Source organism: Urocitellus parryii, chromosome 11 (assembly GCF_045843805.1).
Source record: "Urocitellus parryii isolate mUroPar1 chromosome 11, mUroPar1.hap1, whole genome shotgun sequence".
NCBI lineage: Eukaryota > Metazoa > Chordata > Mammalia > Rodentia > Sciuridae > Urocitellus > Urocitellus parryii.
Window position 1 is genome coordinate 4,870,021 of NC_135541.1, and position 24,319 is coordinate 4,894,339.

The 24,319-nt window shown below is 41.6% G+C and overlaps 1 protein-coding gene across 12 annotated transcripts in view; it reads left to right on the forward strand.

The window, feature by feature from the left end:
* Per3 (period circadian regulator 3) overlaps positions 1–24,319 on the forward strand; it is a 91,827-nt gene that overhangs the window by 11,363 nt on the left and 56,145 nt on the right. For 10 of the 12 annotated variants that reach the window (XR_013342166.1, XR_003300536.2, XR_013342165.1 and 7 more), the window contains exons 7-15: positions 1,577–1,655; positions 3,583–3,689; positions 3,913–4,069; positions 10,648–10,753; positions 11,626–11,754; positions 12,131–12,260; positions 22,019–22,151; positions 22,598–22,722; positions 22,955–23,128. Coding sequence is in view for 6 of the 12 variants with exons in the window: in XM_077791314.1 (XP_077647440.1) it covers positions 1,577–1,655; positions 3,583–3,689; positions 3,913–4,069; positions 10,648–10,753; positions 11,626–11,754; positions 12,131–12,260; positions 22,019–22,151; positions 22,598–22,722; positions 22,955–23,128 (1,140 nt within the window). In the remaining 6 variants the exon portion in view is untranslated. The remainder of the gene's footprint in view (positions 1–1,576; positions 1,656–3,582; positions 3,690–3,912; positions 4,070–10,647; positions 10,754–11,625; positions 11,755–12,130; positions 12,261–22,018; positions 22,152–22,597; positions 22,723–22,954; positions 23,129–24,319) is intronic. The other 2 variants (XM_026386125.2, XM_026386126.2) reach the window with 2 other exon arrangements.

Genomic DNA, 24,319 nt, shown 5'->3' on the forward strand with positions numbered 1-24,319 from the left:
ATCAGATAGGAACACAGCGAAGCCTGTTCACTGCAGCCCTAGGGCAGAAAGATGCTTGTTTTTAGGAGTTGGGCTCCTAGACTCTGAGCATGCTGGTCAACTTTTACTGACCTTGACTTCCGGAGCAGCCATCTTCACTGACAGCCTGGCCTCACCATCTTAGCCTGGGACTTCAGACAGATCCATGGTCCTCTAGTCCCTTCTCTGCTGGTGGCCCATTCCGTAGGGCTTTTTGATTCTGTGTGGAATTTGAGCCCTGAAACTGATGCATAGAGAGGCCATAGGAGTGAATGTATGTTTTTGTTGTTGTTCTTGTTGTTGTTTTTTTTGGTGGGGGGTTGCTGGGGATTGAATCCAGGGCCTTGTACTTGCGGGACAAGCACTCTACCAACTGAGCTGTACCCCCAGCCCCTGGAATGCATGTTTTTAAAAAACTGTTTTGAAACTTGAGCAAGCAGAGCCATGTTTCTAAACTCACGTGCCAGTGCTCAGGCAGCTCTGGGTGCTGTGGCCGTCACTGCCATTCTGATGTAGCATGCTCGCCTGCACGAACTCACAAACCTGCAGAGCTGTGGTGACAGTAGGGTCAGCCCAAAACTTATTCACACATGAAAAATAAGACAGGATTCTAATAAAAATAAAAGCTTATTTTACACATTCATGCTTTTTTTAAAAAAATTTTTTTAGTTGTAGATGGACACAATACCTTCATTTTACTTGTTTATTTTTATGTGGTGCCAGGGATCGAACTTAGTGCCTCATGCATATAGGCAAGTGCTCTGCCACTGAGCCACAACTCCAGCCCCATCATGCTTAAGAGATACGAAACACTGCAGTTCGCTTGGCAGGCAACGCAGGAAGAACCCGGCTAGCAGGATGATGATGGAGTGGTGCATGTTTTAGTGTCTTCAGTGGTTTCAACTTCTGCCTCCATGTAAGGTTTCTTGCAAAAGAAATCGCACCGGAGCACATGTGGTGCTGTAGATGCTCAGATTGTTCCCTAGGATATCATCTCTTTGTTTTTTAAATCACATGTTGGAGCAAAACTGACAATACTGATTTTTTAAAAAATATTTATTTAGTAAGTTGTAGTTGGACACAATACCTTTATTTGAAGATCAAACCCAGGGCCTCGAATGTGCTAGGTGAGTGCTCTACCACTGAGCCACACCCCAGCCCGACAGTACCGATTTTATTATGCAAAGACCGTCCATATACTAAGTAAATTTCAGATACTTTTGTTGTTGAGTTGTCTGCAACCACTTAACTAGCACTAAACTTTTTATTTACTTCTGCTTTAACCACTAGATTATTTGTGATGAAAGCAGGCTATTGAGTGGGCACAGAATTTTTCTTCAAGTTATCCTTAGTGAATGTCACACTTGGTTTGATTAAGATGTAGTTAATGAAAATTCTTATCATTTGTCTGTATCTTTGGCTGCTGGAAGGCCTGGGCCCTAAGGGAGATTTCCACTATTTCATATAGTGATGTTAGTTCCTTTTTAATATGTTAAGCAGTAGTTAAGTGGATTTAATTAGCCATTGCCTTTAAATGGGTCTTTCTGTTTTCTCCTAGCTCCTCGAATCCCAGTGGATAAAAGAATTTTTACCACAACACACACCCCAGGGTGTGTGTTTCTTGAAATAGATGAAAGGTAAGAATTTTTTAAACCTATAAGAAATTTGTTCCTGAAAATGTATTAAATATGAGAAAAAGTTTACATCAGGTTTGCATGCTCTTCTACATTGTGAAACTGCAGTCCATCCCTTTGCCTGCAAGATTGTTGTTAGTTAGGTTGGAATTTATTTGTGTTGTCTGATTTTTAACATAAACACTTGATGTATTTCTAAAAGTGATTTATAAGAGACCATATTAGATTTCATGATGCTTTAGGTGGCCGGTAAGTCCTTCTTCACAGAAGCACACAGTGAACCTGGGAGCCAGTTTACCAGTAATACCCATGATGTTGGACACTCAAACTGGACACTGGTCTCTCTAATCCCAGGCATTCCCAGTGGACAAGTGTTCCTCAAATCAGTTTATGAAGTGGGGGAAAAGCTTTTTTTTTTAAGATAATTTATTTAAAGAATTTTTCTTTATTTTGAATTTAAGTCATTCCTTCTTTCTTTGAGGAGGGTGTTTAGATAGTTTTTATTATTTAAAGAATAGTAATGGTAGATGTAATAATTGCTTATCACTGATTTTCAATATTTTTATTTGGAAATATTAAAGATTGATATTATATTTGTAACTGCCATTTTTCCCTCACATTTATTTTTGAATTTTAATTATTAAAGAAATCTGAAAATCTGGGAATCCATGCTGTTCCACACATAGTGTAAAGTAAAAATGACAAAAACTTGGGCATAATAATGATAGGTATTAATTTTGATTTTTAAAAAGCTTAACATTTGAAAATGGGTTTATTTAATTATAGTTACCCTGAAACCAAACAGTAATTAATGAAATACTTTGTATAATATATTCTGTGTAAAGTTAGAAAATCGAAGGCTAATTCTGTAAATAGCTTAAATTTATTGCATTAGAAAATGTTTTTGGATTTCTATACACAGAAAATGGTCATGAAGTCAGCTTTTTCTAGGGCAGTTTTACTCTTATCCTAACAGTTTTCCCATGAATGTGTTAAGTGTCCTAAAAGTGTTTCTGTGTCTACTTCATATCATCTTTTGTGTTTAAGTATTCTTAAGCATGCTATGTTAATCAGCTCTCTGTTACTGTGACAAAATATTCGAGATAATCAACTTGTAAGGAGGAAAGTTTTATTTGGCTCACAGTTTCACAAGCTTCAGTCCATGGCTGGTTGGCTTCATTGCCTTTGCATCTGTGGCCAGGCAGAACATCCCTGCAGGAGCATGGGGTGGAGCAAAGCTGTGGCCAGGAAGCAGAAAGAGAAAGCGCAAGGGGCCAGGGTCCCCAGTAACCTGACTTCCTTCCACTAGACCCTCCACACTAAAGGTCTCAGCATGTGCATGGGCCAGGGGCCAAGCCTTTAATGTGGGCTTTTGGAGACATTCAAGATCTAAATTATAACAACACTGTATAAATTTGTAACCTGCTTTATTCATTTAAAATTATCAGCATCTATGTTATGATTTTTTTTTTTTTTTTAATGGCAACATAATGGGCATCAGACTCTTTCTGAAGAACTTGCTGGAAACAGATGCCTGGTCTTACCAGGTCTGTCTTCTGGCTCATTCTGTGTGTGTTTGTGATGCAGCTTCTCTGTTGACACCAACATTTACTGGATCATAAGACCATTTCCCCTCAGTGCAGCCACTTATGTTGTTGTTTTTATAAATCGTTTCATGAACATATTTTGCATAAGTTTTTTTTTTTCCTATTTAGAACTTAGTAAAGAAGTGTTTTCAGGGACATCGTTGGTGGCTTTGTGGTTGTTGGGTTTTGCTTCTCAAAACTGGGGATGAAACCCAAGGCCTCTCCTGCGGGGCAAGCACTCTACCACTGAACTGCACCCCAGCTGAGAAGCTTTTTTAAAAGTGTGTGAAGTGTAAGTTACTCGGTGAGTGTAACCTGCTGCCTTTGTTGTGTCCTCGGTTCAGAGCAGTGCCTTTGCTGGGCTACCTCCCTCAGGATCTGACCGGAACCTCTGTGTTAGCATGCCTGCACCCCGAAGACCGGCCTCTGATGGTCACCATGCACCAGAAAGGTAGGACCTGCTCCTCTGCAGGGGGAGTCTAACCACTGCTTCGTCCAACTTTTCACTTCATTTCTCTTGGGCCAGTGGCCTTTAACTAGATCGGCAACAGGTTGAGACCCTAAAGCAATTGTTCTCTATTTCAACACTTGAAAAAATTGACAGATGAACAACTTGAAAAGAGCACTTGTGATCAGTGTCTCTAAAGTCACTTTTGTCTTTTCATTTCATGTAGTCTTGAAGTATGCAGGCCACCCTCCCTTTGAACACTCACCCATTAGATTCTGTACTCAAAATGGAGATTACGTCATACTGGATTCCAGCTGGTCCAGCTTTGTGAACCCCTGGAGCCGGAAGGTTTCCTTCATCATTGGTCGGCATAAAGTTCGGACGTAAGTCAATCAGCTTTAATATTTTCTAAACTTTTTTTTAACTAATATTCTTTAGCCCACTGACTGCCCCTTGAAGCAGTTAGCACCCGAAGTAAGTAATGTCTGACTTAGAGTTCCTTAAATGTCCATTGTTAAGTAAACTCTGGAATATTTGCTTGATGTATTATTATATTGGTCAATAAAAATTTTTGCAGAAATTACCTAACATGATACCTAAAATGTTTGACATGTTAGATATAAAATGCAGCATACAAAGTTATCTACACCTGTCCTTCTAATTGTGTTTCCAACATACAAACTGAAATAGGGAAAAGAAGATCAGAGGAAATAAAAAATTAATATGGGTTAGGTATGAGTAGAGGAACTAAGGATTTTTTTCCCTCTATTTGCTCCTTCTATATTTTAAAGATCTCCATAGCGTGTACAACTTCTTATGTCAGCCTTCTGTTGTCAAATTTTACCTAGTAGTATCTATTTTTTGTTTCTGGTTTTAATTTTTTATTCTGATTTGTTATATATGACAGAATGTATTACAATTCATATCACACATAGAGCACAATTTTTCATATCTCTCGTTGTATACAAAGTATATTCACACCATTCGTGTCTTCATACATGTACTTAAGGTAATGATGTCCATCTTAGTCCACTGTCTTTGGTATCTGTTTTATTAAATCTTGATTTTTACAAAATTGGATTCTTCACTCTTTCATTTCCTGCCAGCATGACTGACTCCTGTTCCTTGTCCATGCAATGACATCATGTGAATGGATCTGGAGCAACCTGGCTGCCTTTGTCCCTTGAATTTTTTAGTTGACCTGTAGGGTTTTTTGACCTGGCCATAAGTTTCTTTTTGATAGCTGGAGGTTTTGGGTGGTGGTGGTTGTGGGTGGTGTTTGCTTTTTTAAGGATAGACTGCATATTTACCTCTGCTTGACATGCTGAAATCAAGAGGTTATGTTTTGTACCTTGGTATATAACTTTGTGTACGTAAGCGTAGAACTAGATTAGCTGGGTGCACGCCTGTAATCCCAGTGGCTTGGGAGGTTGAGGCAGGAGTATTTTAAATTCAACACCAGACTCAGTAACTTAGCGAGGCTCTAGGTAACTTAGCAAGATCCTGTCTCAAAATTAAAAATTAAAAAGGGCTGGTTAAGCGCCCCTGGGCTCAATCCCTGATACCGGAAAAACCAACCAGACCAAAACATAACAAAAACCTGAGAACAGTAGATCTACCAATAAAACGTATTTTATCAGATTTTTTTATATGGCAGTGGAGATGGTTCATATTCCTTTCATGATGAGAAATGTCTCGAGGTTTCCCTTACTGCTTTGTACTCTAGGGTTTGGCCTCTGCAGAGCAGGTTTAGAACCTCAATGGGAGGAATGGGTTCCTTGCTACTCTGAGACTGATTTGTGTTTAAAAACTAATGGAAAAGTTTAAATAGGAAATAGGACTACCAAGTGAGTACTGTTTGTGCCAGTGAGAGGGAGACTTTTCTTCTCTCAGTAGGAAACCTATTGGGAAATGAAAATAAAATCAGATAACTGCTCAGGGCAAATGGGGGGGAACCCAGAGCAAATAAAATTTTTTTCCTAAAACATCCATCCAGGGGTTGTTGATGGGTCTGTGTCCCCTGCCCCCAGGCAGTACCTGAGAGAAATCCTAGATTTTTTAGGTCATCCTTTGAGTTTTTTGATAGAATATGTGTGGAATTACCTGATATGTAATGAATCCTCAGACTGTTGTCAGCATTTTTAAAAAGTATGCCACTGTTTACATCTCAAGACCCAAGATTATATGATGAAAAGGATGTAGAGTCTACAGGTATTAATTTTTCATAAAATAGAGTTGTTCATCATATTTACAAAATTATTTTCAATGCAGTATTCTTTCAAGTATTTAGGGCTTGCCTGCCCTGGTGAGGCACTATGCTAGACCCTGAGAGTGAGGAGGTAAACAAAATGTTCTCTCGCCTTCATGGAACCCACATGTGTGTAAGGGGAGAGACAGTAAATAAAAATGGTGTTGTCAGTCGAGGCGCAGTGGCATGCACACTCTAATACCAGCTGATCAGGAGGCTGAGGCAGGAGGATCACAAGTCAAAGCCAGCCTGGGAAACTTGGTGAGACCCTGTGTCAGAAAAAAGCAAAGGCTCTGCCATACAAGTGTGACCATTGAAATGGGCAGGGGGCTGTGTTTAACAGGAGACCCACCACATCTCTCTGGGCCCTTCCTGGAAGCTCTGTGGGCAGGGAGCTTAGGTCCTGAGACCTCTTATTTTACGGAAAAAACTCATATTCAGCACAGTTTTCCTAGCGATTGTAACGGAAAGCTGGGTCCTTGTCCCCGTGCCAATTCAAAAACTAGGACATGGTTTTAGGAAAAAGAAGTTTTATTGCTTTGCTAGCAAAGGAGGAACACAGGGGACTCCTGCTCCAGAGGCCATGGTTCTCTCCATCAGGAGGAGCACAGGGTTGCATTCCAGGTGTGCTCTGGTAGGGATCCCAGGTGCCCACCCTGGAGGCATGTTAGGATTCACTTGTTAATTTGGAGATAGATATTCACTTCCTAGATCCTCCCCTGGCTTTCCTTCCTGTAATGGATGTATTCCAGGACAGTTAACTAGAGGAAGAAAACACTGTCTCTCTAATCTTGTTTAAAATAAATAAATAAGACGTGTTCTTAAAAAAAAAAAAAAAGTTCTTTGTCGGAGACCAGCTCCAACAGGGGGTCTCAGGAGACGAAGGGATGGTGAGGAGTCAGGGATGGTGAGGAGTCGGCGAAAGAGGGGGTGGAGAAACAACACAGACACCAAAGTGAAGGTGTTGATCCCAATCTTTACTTGTGAAGTTGATCATATATACTTTTCATTTTGGCAGGCTTACAGTACTTTGTGGTTACAAAACAGGAATCATTATTCAAAGAAACAAAATATTACGTAGTTACAATTAGAATAGAAGAATGTATCTTGGCTTATGCATAAGCAAGCATTTGTACTTTCAGTTCGCATTTTGCTTTGAGCTGTTTCTGCTTAGTTAACTTTTAATAATAGTTACAAATGTCCCAAACTATTGGCCTATACCTTGACTATTCTTTCTTGACTTACTGACTGGAACCAGTTCCATGGTTGACTTGTTATTACTTTTAATCAAACAAAAGAAAGAGCACAAACCATTGTGCACAGGAACAAGAACAAGTCGCCCAGTACTAAGCACTAATCTGTCTTCTTAACATTAATTTTTCTTCTCTAGATTTTAATTTAATTTCTCAAAAACTTCCTTGACAGGAATATAGGGAGTTTTTCATTAGACATTAACAATTTACACTCCACAGCTGAATCATTGCATTTAGAGCAAACAGATCTATGCTTTAGAAGTAGTTGCATTAATTGGGAAAGTCATGTTTTTTCCTTCATACTTAATGGTCATATGAGAAATTGCAACTGTACTTATTAAAGGAATACAAAAACAAACCAGCCCATTCCCAGAAACATACTGCGCTCCTCCAGAGGATGGACGCCTTGCGCCATCCACCTCAGTAGGGCCTTGCCATTGCCTGAGTCAGGGGAGGGGCGCAGCAGTTCTTTAATAAAAATAAGCCTTAGGGGCTGGGATTGTGGCTCAGCAGTAGAGCGCTCTCCTAGCAGGGGCGGCACCCGGGTTGGATCCTCAGCACCACATAAAAATAAAGGCATTGTGTTGTGTCCATCTACACCTAAAAAAAATTTTTAAAAAAGCCTCAGCGCATATATTCAGATTATATTAAGAATATAATCATATATTCAGATTTTCAAGCTCATAGTGCACAGAAAGATGTAACATGTTTTGAGTCATATAAACTTTTATTTTTTCTAGATAACTAATCATTTCTATTAATTCTTGCAAAAGGTGAAGTGGCCACTGTTGTGAGGTCACTTAGAGAAGAAGCAGAAAGTGGAAAGTGAGGCCTGGCATGCTTTCTTCCTGCTCACTCCCCTGCACACATCCGCCTGGTACTGCTCAGCCGCTTGGCCACCACCTGCAAGTTAATCAGCTGGATTAAAAATAGTCTTGTAGTAATTTTCACAGCTAAGAATATTTAAATCTCAGAGTATAAAATAGTCTATATTCTGTTTCCATTTCAAAAATTCATCCAAAAAACAAAATCTAAATAATACATGTGAAAGATTTTCAAGCTCATAGTGCACAGAAAGATGGAACATATTTTGAGCCAGATGAACTTTTTTTCCAGATAACTAATCATTCATATTAATTAATTCATTCTTGTAACACATGTTTTGTGGGTGTCTGCTGTGCACCAGAAACTGTTCTTGGTACAGAAGGTACAGGAGTAAAGAAAGACAAAACCGAGCCCCATGGAGCTTACATGGCAGTGGGAACAGACAGGGAACTGATTGGAGAGTGGTTAGTTAGGTGAAGTGCAGCCTGTTGGGTTGTGAAGCAGGGCACAGCCTGCCCTGTGCAGTGCACTGTGCTGTGCTGAGAGATGTTGATGGGTCGCTGTTTACCATCTAGGTGCTACTGGACACAGAGATGACTAGGGCTGTGCATGATGAGTGAATGGTCCCCAAATGTAGATTTATTGCTGACTACTCTTATGACACTGCCGATATCCTATGATTGTCTGATAATGATAGAGTTGTTCATCATATTTACAAAATTATTTTCAATGCAGTATTCTTTCAGGTATGTAGGGCTTGCCTGCCCTGGTGAGACACTGTGCTAGACCCTGAGAGTGAGAAGGTAAACAAAATGCCGATATCCTATGATTGTCTGATAATAATTTCTGCCTTTGTGAGAGTGTTTTGAGTTTTAGGTAACAAAACTTCATGTGCAAGTGGTAAGAAATAGCAGACTGATGTCCTAGGAATACAAACACTGGCTCTGAGGTCAGACATGGATTCAGACCCTGGCTTTGCTGCTTCTTGGTTACGTAAATTGGGCATGTTCCCTGGACACTCTATTCCTCCCACTGTATGTGTGCATGCGTGGGATGCTGGGAGCAGACCCAGGGCCTCACACACGCTGGGCAAGCTGAAGCAGTCTGCCTCTGATCTACAGCCCCTGACTCTCATCTCACTTTTAAAAGTCAGGAGTACCTCCTGCTTCATGGGATGCAGTGAATTAGTATATTTAATTGGGTAGACCTCAGTAGACCTTGCTTTGCTGAGGTCCCAGGAGGTAGAGCCATACGGTGGCAAAGGCATGGACCTTGGGGCTTAGACTCCAATCCCCTCACCCATCCTTGCTTGCCCCTTATCAATTAGGTCACCTGGGAAGGTTGTGATTCCAGTGAATAATATTTACACTCGGAATAGTGCCTGGTGCATCATAAGGGTTTTGAGATGTTGGTTCTTCTTATTGTGTATTATAAAAACTAGTACAATTCTTGTCACAAAGCAGATCCTAAATGTGTTCATTTCTCCTCCTTTTTGTTATCTTTGTTGGCATGTCTGTTGTTCACTATACTCAGCTAGTAGATTTTAAATCTGTAGAATTTGAGTATACACGGGCCTGAAAGTAATTTGGTGACAGCCACACCTTTACCATGACTGTGAGTTAGACTCCTGTTAATAGATAGGTTAAGTGATTAGGGGCATCAAACATTAGTTGTTTGGCAAACTTGGGTGTTAAAATTCCTATAGGAGCTTGCTGAGTTAATGTCAAATTTTGAAGCCAGTCATTATTGAAGATGTTTTAGAAGTTAAGGAGGCTACTTGTCCAGAGTGGCAAATAAATTATTGCTTTGAACTCCATAGCCTTGGACAGCTTGACTGCATCTGGGAGTCTTTCCATGAGAAGACGTAGAAAGACACACCCATTTGCAGGCAGCAGCTGTTAATGGGGCCAATTCCATGCCTGGCATGTAATTTATGGGTCCAGTAGCTTTTTTAGATGCCTGCCAGCCGTATACCTGCCAGCCTGTACACCTGCTAGCCTGTACACCTGTCTAGTGCACTAGACACCAGTGAGCCTGAACAGCCTAGAGGCGCCAGCTACCTGCAGGAGGAAGACTCACTGTGTAAGAGATAAGGCCCCTACTGTGCCAGGTTCCCTCTTAAAGAACCCTTCCTAAGAATGCATTCTTTCCCCTATAAAATAAAGATTGGTGGGCTTTCTCCCTTTGTTAGGCTCAGACCCATCAGGTCTTTTCCACCTGTCAAGCCCCTGCTTTCATATATTTCTTGTCTCTTTTGTCTTTATTTCTTAATATCATGTTTTCAGCCTTTTATTTCCAGCCAGCCCACACCTCCGTACGGCTGCTGATTTCCCTCCCCATGCAGGATGCGGTGGGAGCTACGCGTCACTGATTTTATTTATACATATGGCTGTGATTACAGAAAGATTAATGCCTCAGAGAAACTTACGAAGCCTGTCAGTGCCTCGTTTGTTTCTTGTATTTACTATACCTCTATGAAGAGAATTTTAGCTTCATATTTCCTGTATTTGGAGTCAAGAGTTGCTTTATAAAAGCACAAACTTATTGTCGAGTAAAATTGTTAAAAAATCACTCTGGACTTCATTGTAAATGGATTTAAAATTGCTTGATTCAATCTTTACTTGGCATTTTATAGGAGTCCACTAAATGAGGATGTTTTTGCTACAAGAATAAAAAAGACGAACAGTAATGAAAAAGACATAACAGAATTACAAGAACAAATTCATAAACTTCTGTTGCAGGTAAAGTGAAAGATATTAAAAACCAAACACAAAATTACATAATTGGGTTTCATGTTAGCATTCAATATTAATAAAATCACTTCCTGAACTGTAAGCAAAGAGAAATTTTTACCTCTACATAAATTTTTGTCTTTTAGATTAAATTATGCTAATTTTTTTGCTCCTTATTCCATGTGAAATATAGGGAATCCTTTTGGAAAAACGCATTGTAAAACAGCCTACCGAGTCACAGCAGTCGGGCAGCAACCTTTCTACACGAGAGGCACCACCAGCATGTTCAACCTCTCAGTTTTGGCGTATTTTTTTTTTTTTTAAATAATCCCAACTTTAAAGGTGAAGGAAAGGGACAGTAAGTTTCAGTTATTAGAAGGTAAAAGCAGGAGAAATTGCCTGTTGAAAAGAAATACCAAAGATGGTTTCTACTACTAAATAAAACTGAGTGTCACATAGAATAGCCCAGTGGTTTTCAAAATGTCTTTGATAAAATCTCTAGGATTTGTGAAGTGTCTGTGAAGTTCTCCCAAAAATGGTATATATTTAGTTTGTTCTGTTTATACTAAACTCAGCATAAATAAATAGAATTTATTTTCATGTTTTAAAAATTAATTATACTATGCATTTAAAACAATTGCTGTTCCAGAAATATCCACTTAGACTGGGAATCAAGACTTTGCCCTTGACAGTAAATGACAAAGTAGTGTCTTTCTAATCAGCATCCAGGTTAAAAACATCAGCCCCAAAATATCTAATTTAGGACGGGGGATTTCTGAAGTTAATTTTCTGATGATTTTAGAGAAACTCTCAGGTGCTTAATGCTACCATTTGCCATTTATATAGCCAGAGACTCTGAAATTAGGCCTCTTCTCTCTCAGCCTATTCACGTGAGTACTTCCAGTGGCTATGGGAGCCTGGGAAGCAGTGGTTCGCAGGAGCACCAGGTCAGCGTGGACTCTTCCAGCGAGTTGAGCGGGCATTGCTTGGAGGAAGTGCAGAAGGAGCCGGTGCGTGCAGATATGTTCCTGTGCAGGCGCTGGGTGGTCTGTCAGTACTGGGCCTGCACTTGATGACATCTTCGCCTTCAATCGATAAGAGACATTTCAATCCATTTTGATTTGAAAACCTGTTAAAAAAAACCCACCAACTTTGGAAGGTGATATTTGGATTAATTGTATGCGTTCTAAAAATTAGCATGCTGTGAACTGATACATTTAAAGTCACATTGGCACCATGTACCATGGCCCATGGGCAGCTGAGTTCAAGCCCTGGCTTTTCTTGTTGTTGTGTCTTCAGAGAACCAGAAGTGAACAGTGTTTTGTTTATGTGTACTTTCATGTACATATTTATAATATTTGAAATCTGTCTTACTCTTTTCCTAAGATGACCTTGAAGCAGGTCTACTCCAGTGTGAACAAAATTAAGAATCTGGGTCAGCAGCTCTACATCGACTCAATGGCCAGGTCTTCAGTCAAGCCAGTGATGGGGACATGCCCAGAGCCCTCTGGTGGTGGTGAGTCAGAGTTCCTGGGGCCTCCCCCAGAGACTGAGCTCTCCTGCAGAGTCTTGCACGGGAGCCTGGAGCATGAAGCCCTGAGCCATGTGGCTGCTTTTCAGCTTTCTTAATTTGCCCAAATGACATTAGTGATATTAACAGCAATAATGGTGGCAACAGATGCTATTCTGAAAGCTAAATGGTATTAGAATGTGGCTCTGATGTATTTTTATTGAAGAATTAACTTTTATGATAATACCTGCAAATTCAAGATTTTCCTATTTCCCTATAAACCAAGAGTTGATTTTTGAATGAAAAACATTGTTTTTTTTTTTCCTTAATACATGCTTACTTTTCTCAAGCATGAGGTAAGGACTACTCCAAAAGAATTGATCAATTGCATTATTTTGAAAAGTTAACCTAGTTACATTATATAACAGAGGAAAGTACTCTGATATAGAAATCACGTCAGATTGACTTTTTAACAGCTAACTTTCCCTTCATTTTTTCCCCTGAATGTTAATGTAATTTTGGCAGTCATGATGGATTTTAGTCATCTCAGTGGTATAAATGGTCTCTATCATTGTCAGCTGTAGGCATTTTACATGGTGGGGGTGACACTCAATGTTCCTAAAGCCAGTAATGACAGTCCAATAGCTGTTTCTCAGGACCTGACAGCATGTATGCCATAAAAAAGTCGCAGTGCTCTTCCTCATGTAAAGTCACGGTAGCCCGCCTTAGTTGTTTATGCTGCTGTGTCAGGATCTGAGACTGTGTTGGAGGTCAGGAAGGCCAGGAGCAAGCTCAGAGTCTAGTGAGAGCCCTGTCTTTGCTTTCAAGATGGATCCTTGGAGCCGCGTGCAGTGGCACACACCTGTAATCCCAGTGGCTCAGGAGGCTGAGACAGGAGGATCACAAGTTCAAAGCCAGCCTCAGCAACTTAGTGAGGTGCTGAGCAACTCAGTGAGACTCTGTATCTAAATAAAATACAAAATAGGGCTGGGGATGAGAGTCAGTGGTCGAGTGCCCTGAGTGGGTTCTGGAGTGCTGAGTCCTTCAGAGGGAGGAGCACTGTGTTCTACAGGGACTAAGCTGGCTCCCTCCAGATCTCACAGCGCTGCCCAGGTGGCCTCCAACTCCCAGGCTCAATGAGTCCTGCCTGAGCCTCCCAAGTCCTGGAACTCTGGGAGCACAGCGCACCGCCTCTAGCCCCTGTGTAGTCCTTGATGACAGTCCTGGAGCCCTAGTGATTCAATCGCAACAAAGCCCACCTCTGATAGTACCACATTGGGGTTTGAGTGCCAACCTACAGATCCTGAAGGGACACTTGCCTTCAGACCATGAAGAGCTCACAGGGTTCTCCCCAGACCTAACAAGGCCTGCCTGTCAGTTTCCCTTCTCACCTTGGCGGGAAGCATAAGAAATGAATAGCGACTTTTTTTTTTTTTGTCTTTGGAAAGCACCAGATTCCCTTTCACACTCCTACTTAAGAGAAACCAGGATATAAACTTAAGAAGAAGAAAAAAGAATTTATCTTAAGTTTCATTCTTGAGATATATAATTTCATGTGTCTTGGCAGAAAATACTTTGGGGAGGTCTTAAAGTTAACATTTCTAAATGTTCTTCATTGTCTGGTCCAGTCTGTCCTGCTCCCTGCTGCCTTGACCTAGGATCTCATTATTAGTGTCACAGTTTTATATCCTGACTTCTGTGTTTCATCTCATTTCCAAGCAGCTTCCTGTCTCACCTCCCGCACTGTCCAGTTTCTTATCACTGTATTGGTCTGGTGACCCCATCAGAACTATCAAACACTGTAGACAGGCAGATCACAGCTTTTCATCATTTACATGCTGTCACATAAGTGACAGGCAGTCTCTCTGCTCACCTGCTGCTTTGGAAACAAGTGTTCCTGCTCTTAGACATTTCACATGCAGATGTGACTGTGGGGGAGGGCGACCTATCCCCATTTGGTGTAGCTTTGGAGAACAAATGCCTTTTGAGGATCCTGGCTTTTATTAATAGTCTAAGACCCACTGGTTTAAAGAGCTGTCAAAACCTTTTATGGGGCTGGAGTTGTGGATCAGCGGTAGAGTACTTGCCTAGCGCGTGCGAGGCCCTGGGTTGGATCCTCAGCGCCACATACAAATAAAGATGTTGTGTCCGCAGAAAACTAAAAAATAAATATTAAAAAAAAAACCTCTCTCTCAAACCTTTCATACTGTTTATTTGAGAGATACCAGGATGTGATTCAAGAATGTTGCAATTTAAATGTTAGAACTTGAATAGAGGACTACATCAACAAGAAGGAAGGTGTGCAGTGACCCTGGTACATGTTCTCTATAGTGTGCCAGAGCCAAAAAGAACTCAAGTTTTGAGTTTATACTTTTACGTTTCTTACAAGGGCAAATAATGCTTTAAAATAGAATGAGAAATGAGATTTTAAAAGTCCAAATTGGCGGGGAGGGGGGGTGGGGGCAAGTTTGTCGGCCATGCACACAGATGTCAACTGCCAGAGGCCTGATTGGTTCTGCGTGTCTGACTTGGAGCAGTGCCTGAGTGAGAGCAGGGGGCCCACAGGTAAAGCTGCCTAGGAGGGGCTTCTAGGCTCTGCTCAGGGTTGTGGGAGCAGACTTAGCACTCCAGACTCACTGAGGAAGACCGAGAGCAAGTTCATGACCTTTCTTGACCCCATCAGAGTGCTGGTGTGCCAAGGTTACAGGACAGTCAGCATAGCTAAAATCTAAGGCGAGACTTGTGCTTTCAGGGAGGAGTGAGGTGCAGGTGCTAGATTGGGTGCACTGGCTTCCAGCAGCTTGCTGGAGGTGGACCTTCCTGAGGCACGAGCAAAGGGAAGACCAAAAGCTGGCAGTGGAACAGATGCAGAAAAAACAAAGCAAAGCAAAAACCTTGCAAACCACCTGCCCCTGGAAGCATAAAGTGTAGTTAGCATGATCTGAATATGGATTTATGTCCATAAAACCATAACAACAACAAACACGAATCTAGTCTAAAATTTAATAGGTTTAATTCAGAGACAGGACTTTCAGAAGGAAAGGCCCAATCTATACTGTCCTATACAGGTACTCAGTGTTCAGCAAAAACGTATGAAGCTGTGGAAAAGCAAGAATAAAAAGATCCTCCCAAGAGATAAAGCAGTCCCCAGAACAAGGCTCAGCCTGTGGCTCTGAAGTGCACCTGACAGGTCATAAAATAATCCCAGCACTAACCCAAGGCTGGAGGCCACAGGGGCCATGTGCAAGCCCAGCATCAGGGTGGGACGGACATCAGGACCACCTGAGACACTGCACACCCTAGTGCCTGTTTTCCTACTGGCTTGTTCCTGCAATTTAAAAAATATCAAGTAAAGTAACTGAGTTAAAAGGGAATGAAGTTAAGTTTTGCATACTTTGGGGAAGAGTGTCAGAGATGAAGAAGGCCTTTCACCGCACATCAGGGGAAGAATCAATAAACTCCAAGACAGCTGACTTCAGAAGTTACTTAACTGACACAGAAGCAGAAAACAGCATCCTAAGGATCTGGGAACAATGTGGAACTAACATATGTTCAGTTGGAATTTCAGAAGAAAAAATGGTCAAGAATTTTCCATGGATACAAAGTATACTAAGTAAGATAAATTTTTTTTAAAAAATTAACCTGGGCATTTTATAGTGAGACTGCTAAGAATAAAACTAAAGAGTACGTATTGAAAACAGCCAGAATAAAAAGAATGAAAATCACATATAGACCCAAAGATAAGAATCACAGTAGACATTCCTCCAGAAACCAAGCACACTAGAAAGACAATAGAGTGACATCTTCAAAGGAAAAAGCTGCCCACACAGAATTCTATACGGAGTGAAAAATCTCTTCCAGCTATGAAAACAACATAATGATCTTCTCAAACAATAATCGTAGGAATTTATGTGCTAGCAGACTCATTCTGTAGGAAATGCTAAAGGAATTTCTTAAGGTAGAAGGAATAGGATATAAGACCCCCACCCCAAAACATACAAGCAACAAACTTGGGTCTACACCAAGAAGTGAAGGGCACTGAAAATAAAAGAAGACAAACTTTATTTTTAATTGCACTAAAAGATAACTGACTAAAGCAAAAATCATTCTGCACTTACAGCATATATCAAAGTGACATATATGACAGTAATACCACAAAGATGGGGAGGGTTAGGACTACACTGTTACAGGTTTTGTATACCTGAAATAGTACTGTTTGAAGATAGATATTGAGTATTTAAGGATTGATATATTAGAAACTGTGATAACAATTTAAAATATTTTTAAGCAAGTATTAAAAAAATAAGTCAGGGGCTGGGGTTGTGGCTCAGTGATAGAGCGCTCGCCTAGCACATGCGAGGCCCTAAGTTCAGTCCTCAGCACCACATAAAAATAAATAAGTAAAATAAAGATATTGTGTCCAACTACAACTAAAAAATAAATATGAAAAAATAAGTCGATAGAAGAGATAAAATCAAATTTAAGAAACAACCCAAAATGAGGGGCTAGGGTGGTGTCTCAGCGGTAGAGCGCTCGCCTCGCATGTGCGAGACCCTGGGTTCAATCCTCAGCACCACATACAAAAAGAAACAAGTGAAATAAAGTTGTGTCCAACTACAACTAAAAAATAAAAAAAGAAACAACCTAAAATGAGACAAAAAAGGAGGAAAGAAACAAAACCCAGCAGAATCCATAGAAAACATGAGCAAGATGGTACACTTTAACCCAGCAATTTCAGTAGTCACATTAAATATAATCTCAGAATACCAGTTAAAAGTCCAATCAGGTAAAGGGATCTTGTTGCATGTCACCTGTTAGAACGCATTTGAAAGCTGGGTGCAGTGATTTGTGCCTGTAATCTTGGCAACTCTGGAGGCTGAGGCAGTAGGATCACAAGTCTGAGTCCAGGCTGGGCAACTTACTGAGACCTTGTCTCAAAATAGAAAGGCCTGGGAATGTGGCTCAGTGGTAGAGCACCCCTAAGAAAGAACCCATGTTGAAAATAAAATATAAGGTAAAAACAAAAGGTTAGAAAAGACGTCATGTTAATGTAAAAAGAGAAAAAAAGAAAAACAGTTTGGAAAGCTACATTAATATCATACAAAGTAAACGGGGGGGGGGATTTTTTTTCAGGGTTACAGAAAGAGATTGCATGACGATAAAGGGTTTATTGTCGGAGAATGTGGAATAGTCCATGCGCACATGTTTACACACCTAACAAGAGAACTGCAAGACACATGAAGCAAAACCAGTGATAGCGGGGGCTTGAACACCCTGCTCTGTGATAGAGGAAGAAGACAGAAAACAGGTGAAGACGGAAAGGATCTGAGTGACACCTCAGGACTGAACTAACTCACTGTGCAGCAGCAACATAGGTCATTTATTTTTCTCAAGGATATGTGGAACATTCATCAAGAGAAACCATATTCTGGGTTCTAATAAAAACTTAACAATTTTTAAAAAACAGAAATTGGGCTGGGGTTGTGGCTTAGCAGTAGAGCGCTCACCTAGCACGTGCAAGGCCCTGGGTTCCATCCTCAGCACCATATAAAAATAAATAAAATAAAGGTATTGTGTCCAACTACAACTTTTAAAAAATTTACAGAAATAATCCTAAGTATGTTCTCTGACCATCATGGATTAAACTAGAAATCAGTAATGAAGGTACCTAGAAAATCCCCCAAATTTTAGAAATTAAGTAATAGACTTCTCACTGACCCAAAGACAACATAAAATGTGTGGGATCTACCTAAACCAACGCTTAATGGATATTTACAGCATTAAATGTATATATGGAGAAAAGAAGAATGATCTCAACTCAGTAACCAACCTTCTCCTTAAGAAATGAGAAAAAGAACAAATTAAATCCAAGATAAGAAAGAAGGAAAGAAATAAAGACCATCTAGATATCAGTGGAATTAGAAACAGAAAAAGAAAAAAAAAGCGAATGAAAGTAGTGAATTTTTAGCTTAAAGAATGAAAGAAGGGAAGTCCATACACATTGGGTTTTATCAGAATTGAGAACTCATTTTTTGAAAGATACTGATAAGAAAATGAAGAGATAAAATATTTTAAAAATAGTAAAGAGCCAGGCGAGATGGTCCACGCCTGTAAATCCAGTGGCTCAGGAGGCTGAGGCAGGAGAACTGCAAGTTCAAAGCCAGCCTTAGCAACTTAGGCCTAAAGCAACTTAGCAAGACCCTGTCTCAAAATAAAAAATAAAATGGGCAGGGGATGTCTCAGTGGTTAAGTGCCCATTGGTTCAATTCCCAGTACCCTCACCATCACCAAAAAAAAAAAAAAAAAAGTCAAGAGATCTGAACACTTTTCCAAAACATATACACAGCAAGTTGCATATGAAGAATTCACAACCTCATTAGTCATTAGACAGAAAGAAAATAAAGCCATGTGAGCTCCTACCACAAACCTATTAGAATGGATCAATTAAAATGAGAAAATCTGACTGTTAAGTGTTGGCAAGGATTCAGAGTAATCAGAACACATATGACTGGACAAAATGCAAAATTATACAGCCACTTGGAAGAAGTTTGACCCTTTTCTATGAAATAAAGCATGTTCTTACCATATAACCTGGCAAAAAATTCCATTTTAATTCTTGACCCAAACGAAGTAACCTAAGTTCACACAAAAACCTCTACAGGGATATTTACTACACTGGACACAACCCACTTGTCATTCAACAAATGAATGACTAGTACATCCACATGATGGAATATTACTCTGCAGTGAAGAGGAGTGGACCTGATGTAGGCAGAAGTGTAGGTGAATCCTGACTACATTTTGCTGAGTAAAAGAAGGCAGAGCCAAAAGGTTATATATTGTACAGTTCTTTTCTGGAATGCTGTAGTTATGCGTAGGGAATATGTTCCAAGACTCCCGGTGGATGTCGGAAACCACTGATTGGTACTGACCCCATGTAGTATACACTATGTTTTCCCCATATGTGCGTACTTATAAGTTTAATTTATAAATTGGGCAGAGTAAGAGATTAACAACAATAATAAAATATGTATAGTATGTTAGAATAAAAATTATATGAATGTCCTTTTAGAAAGTTACATGAATGTCCTTTCTTGTGATGATGTGCGATGATAGTGTCTAAGTGAGCAGATGAAGTGAGGTGAATGACGTAGGCATTGTGACATAGTGTCAGTCTACTACTGACCTTCCCAATAGAACTCAGAAAGAGGATCATCTGCTTCTGGTGTCCTGGATCACTGAGCCCTGACAATGTCAAATGGGTAGCGTATTCACTGTGGATACACCAGACAGAGTTGTAAATCACATCCCATGTGGAATGGAACATCACGATCCTCAGAATAGTGCACAGTTCACTGCTTGAGAATCATTTATTTCTGGAACTTTCTCAGTTCCTGGAAACTGCAGTTGACTTTGGGAACTGAGATCACAGAAATTGAGACTGCAGATGAGGGCGGATACGTCCTAAGGTTGGATGGGGAAGGATTTGGCTCCAAAGGGGCAGCTAGGAGAGTTCTAAATGATAGGAGTATTTTGTTGGTTACTGTGGCAACTGAGGCACGGCTCCCTATCAGTTGGGTGAAGACCCATTGAGGCTCCACCCCAGAATGTAGGGAGAACCTAAGGTGGTAGGCCAGCTGTGACAAACGAATCGGTGTTTCAATTGAATGGTGTAAGGATGCAGAAGGAGATAGGGACGAAAGGAGCTGGGTAGCTTTTGAAAACAACATTTTCAGTGGATACTCTAGAGCTAAACACAAAATGCTAACATGCACCAACACTGGACTCCAGATGGTTTATTTCTTTCTCATTAGAGCAATTCTTTTTTGGAGGGAGAGGTACTGGGGATTGAACTCACTCACCACTGAGCCACATCCTCATCCCTATTTATATTTTTTTTACTTTGAGAAAGGACCTCACTAAGTGCTTTAGGGCCTCGCTAACTTGCTGAGGCTGGCTTTGGACTTGAAATCCACTTGCCTCTATCCTGAGCTGCTAGGATTATAGGTGTGTGTCACTGTGCCTGGCTACCAGTGCAGTTCTGAAGCTGATTTATATGTAAACTGGGGTTGAACAAATTAGTGAATGTGATACAAATAAGGATAACGATACTCCTCACTATCATAGAAGTTTCAGATAATTGGAAAAGGAGTGCTAGAATGAACTCTGTGATCATGTTGGCTTAGAGATACAGACATTAGGAGGAACTCGGGCATTTTTGTCTAATGGATGGATGGACATACATACAGATGGACAGACAGGGGTCGGTATACAAACATACTTACCAGTTCTGATTGTCGAGGATCCACAAGCAAGGACACATGTGGCCAGATCTTGGTTTTAAATGTTTTTCTAACAAAAAGAACCAAGGCCAGAAAGTAAGGAAATGTTCAAAATAAAATAGAGGGATGTGTCAGAAGGTCACACAAGACAATTTGAAAGAGCTGCCAGTGGCCCAAAATGTAATAATTGGAGCAAAAAATACATAATGATAGTGTTGGATCCTAATCCAGCAAACAAAATAAAGCCAAGAGTCTATAGTGATCAACCACTGGATGAATAAATGAAGACTACGGAACTGTCACAGAATGCAGTAGATGGAGAGGTGACCATGACATTAAGTGTGAAGACCTCAACAGAAAAATTAAACTTATCAGTGTGAACTGGTGAAAATGCAAATGAGCTCTGCATGACAGTTGGCCACTGTTTCGTTGTGCCTTCTGTGTTTTGGTCATTTGATGATGGTGTACCTAAGGTGGGACAGTTAGTGGAAGCTGGGTCAGAGGTATGGGGGAACTCTGTACTGGTTTTGCAGCTCTTAAGTCTAAAATTTCAAAGTTAAACAGAAGAAGTTACACAGGTGGTCATTTTTCCAGAATGGCACTGAGGACAGGGAAGCTCTCCAGGCCAGTGAGCATGGCCTTTGCTAGTGGCAACAGCATCGACATGGCCTCCCTGCAGACAGTGTCTGACACAGGCTGTCCTCTCCTCCTGGAACCCACTCCAGTTCTTGGTTCCCGTGACCCCCTTCTGGGCAGGGGTCTCCTCTCTCTGGCTGTTTCTCAGTCACCTTTCTGGCTCATTCCCCTCTACAGCAAGTTGAAGTTCCTAGAGCTCAGGCCTGGGGCCTCTTCTTTTCTCTCTACACCTGCGCTATGCCACATGGTAGCCACCAGCCTCATTGGATAAATACAGTGAAAATTTGGTTTCCATCAGTTGCTCTAGCCATATTTCAGGTGGCAGTTTGGTGGCTCCCATATTGGGCACACGGACAAGAGTCTGCTCGTCATTGCAGAGGCTCTGTTGGACATGGGTCCACAGGCAGCGCTGTGTACTTCACACTGCAGCCCCCTCAGCCCTGCCACGACCAGCAGCCGTGCCTGTGTGCAGTGGCCTGCCCTCACAGGGCAGTGTCTGACCCTCGGCACGGTGTTGTCAGCTTGGCATCGCACAGCTCCCATCAGCCTTTCACCTCCCAGTTCATTGATGATTCTTGTCTGAAATATGTTTCACTCCTCATTTTTAAAAATACCAATATCATCATTCTGTTGTAATATGCTGTGCACCTTATTTTATTTGCATTGTTATGTAGCGTGAATATCTTTTTGTCAGGGCGTTAAGATCTGAGCTCATTTTAATAGCTGCATAGTATTATAGGTGCATAATAATGTATGTCATAAAAGTAGTATGATTGAATTTTGCTGATTTTCTTAACTGCATGCTCAGTATTTTATCTGCACATACATTCTTTCATTCTCCTCCAGATGAACAGAAGGCCTCTTCTTCCTCCCCGACACTGAAAAATAAATGCACGTGCACTGAGTTTTGTGAGGATTTGAGGAAAGACCAGCACAGCTCATCATATCAACAGATGAACTGTATTGACAGTGTCATCAGGTGGGAGACACATGCTCTAACGGCACGTTGTCTTTTTCCAAATACATACGTTGTTTCTGTGGAACCCTTGTTAGATTTCTGACAGCTGTCCTGTCTGGATTTCATATTAGAAATTAGTAGATATTTATGGGGTGCCTACTGCACGCAGTCCACAGTACACTGAATATCGCGGAGTGTGCAATTAGATGACGTCCCTCCCCTGAAGGAGTGTGGGGCAACTGGGAGACGAGACCTGAGCTTCTCAGAGTTGGGTGGGTTAGGACGTGGAGTCAGTCCAAGTCCATGGTAGATGAGCAGTCCCAACCCAGCGGTCCAGGCCAGGGCACGTGGGGAGACTCCAAAGAGGAAAGAACAGAGGATCCTAAACAAGTGGCACAGGAGAAGCAGAGGTGGGAAGGCTCAGCAAGGGGACAGGCAGAAGCTGTGGCCTGCTCCTGTTGTTGCAGGTACCTAAAGAGCTACCACATCCCAGCTCTGAAAAGAAAGTGTGTGTCCTCCACAAACACCATGGCTTCGTCATCAGAAGAGGAGAAGCCGAGCCACCAGGCAGACGACACCCAAGCAGTGCAAGGTGACGGGGCTTCCGTGTCTGCACTGAGGGAGCTGTCCCGAGCTGCCTGTTGCGTCTCTGCCTTCTTGCCGTTCGCTCTTTCACTGTGATCACGAGACCCTAGTTTCAGGTCTCTTCTTTATGGCCAGGAGGCTTTAATTCGTCAGTTACCAACTTTGTAAGCTGTTGGCCTTTAGCATAAGCTTCCCACTGGAAGTCTTCTGTTCACTGTTGGTTTCTCATGTCTCACCAGCTGTCCCACAGACCCCTGCCATGCCTCAGCCGAAAGTGCCCACAAATGGACGGCCCACCGAGGCTGAAGCAGACCTGGCCGGAACCCTGTCCACTGCCACACTGAGCCTGGGGTCAGGCACCAGCCAGTGCAGCTACAGCAGCACCATCGTCCATGTCCCACCCCCAGAGCCAGGTGCCACCTTTACCTTCACTGAGTCATTGATACTATTTGCTTAATTCTAACTTTAGAATTAGGAATAGTTGCCCTTCTTTAATTCAGTCAAGGTAGTTTGAAGTGTCACCGTATTATTTGGGTGACGCATCTCAGGCTGTGTTTCCCAGCTGGCACTGATGGGCACCATCTGTGTGTTTACCCTCAACCTCCTCGGCATTCGCTGTTGGCGCAGCATCATTCCATTGACTTTCAGAGAAGGCGTCCGTTTCCCACCTTGGAACATGTCCTACGGGGTCTGTCACGGGTACATGCACGTCTGTGTTGATGGAGAAGTTAGGAGTAGAACAGATTGAAAACTCTCCTTAACAGCATGATTACGTGGTGGATTATTCTGATCTTGTTCTTTCTCTTCTGTTCCCTCCTGTTCTCTTGACCTTTTGATAGTCTCATAAAGACTTAGTAGATGACATGGGGACAGGTCTGTCACACTGGGTTTTCAGATACCCTAGTTTGTCCTTGCTGGTCATCACGGAGGCTCGCCAGCCCATGCTGAGCTGCTCCTGTGCCTTTTCTTCTTGTTCTTGGATGCATCTTGCCCTTTGGGTTCTCTCAGCAGCCCGTCAGCTGGAGCGTGGTGGGCAGAGAGCTGTCATTGGTGGAGAAGGGAGATTGGATTATTTGCTACTTAGCCAAAGATAAGTGTTTTCCTAGAGCTGAGGCAGGCCCCCAGGACAGGAGCAGGGGCACATTTTTAGTGCATCTTTTCATCCTACTTTGGGATCCTACAGGGTGTTTAATTTCCCACCACCAGGCCCATGCAAGGTAGGGAGGGTTTCAACCAATAAGAACTTTTTTTTTTTTTTTTAACCGTATCACTGTGCTTTTGGTACTCTGGTCTTACGTTGCCGTTTTGAAAGAATTCATGCTAAAATCCATCTGCTTTCATTTAAAGAAATATTTACAGATTATAGTTTTTTTTTTTTTTTTTTTTTCCTGATCTTAAACCAGTCTCAGTGACTCCAGGGCCACATCTCTGTTCCAAGCAGAGTCAGCTCATGTGTTTTAAATTGTGGTGGTCATACACTGGCCCTAGTAATGTGCTGGGTCTGAAGACCGTGATCACACGAGCATTTCCTTGCATGTGTGGAACAACCCAGGTGTAACTGGTGAAGCAGGCCAGCTAGCCCAGAGGCCTGTGGCCTGTGAGTG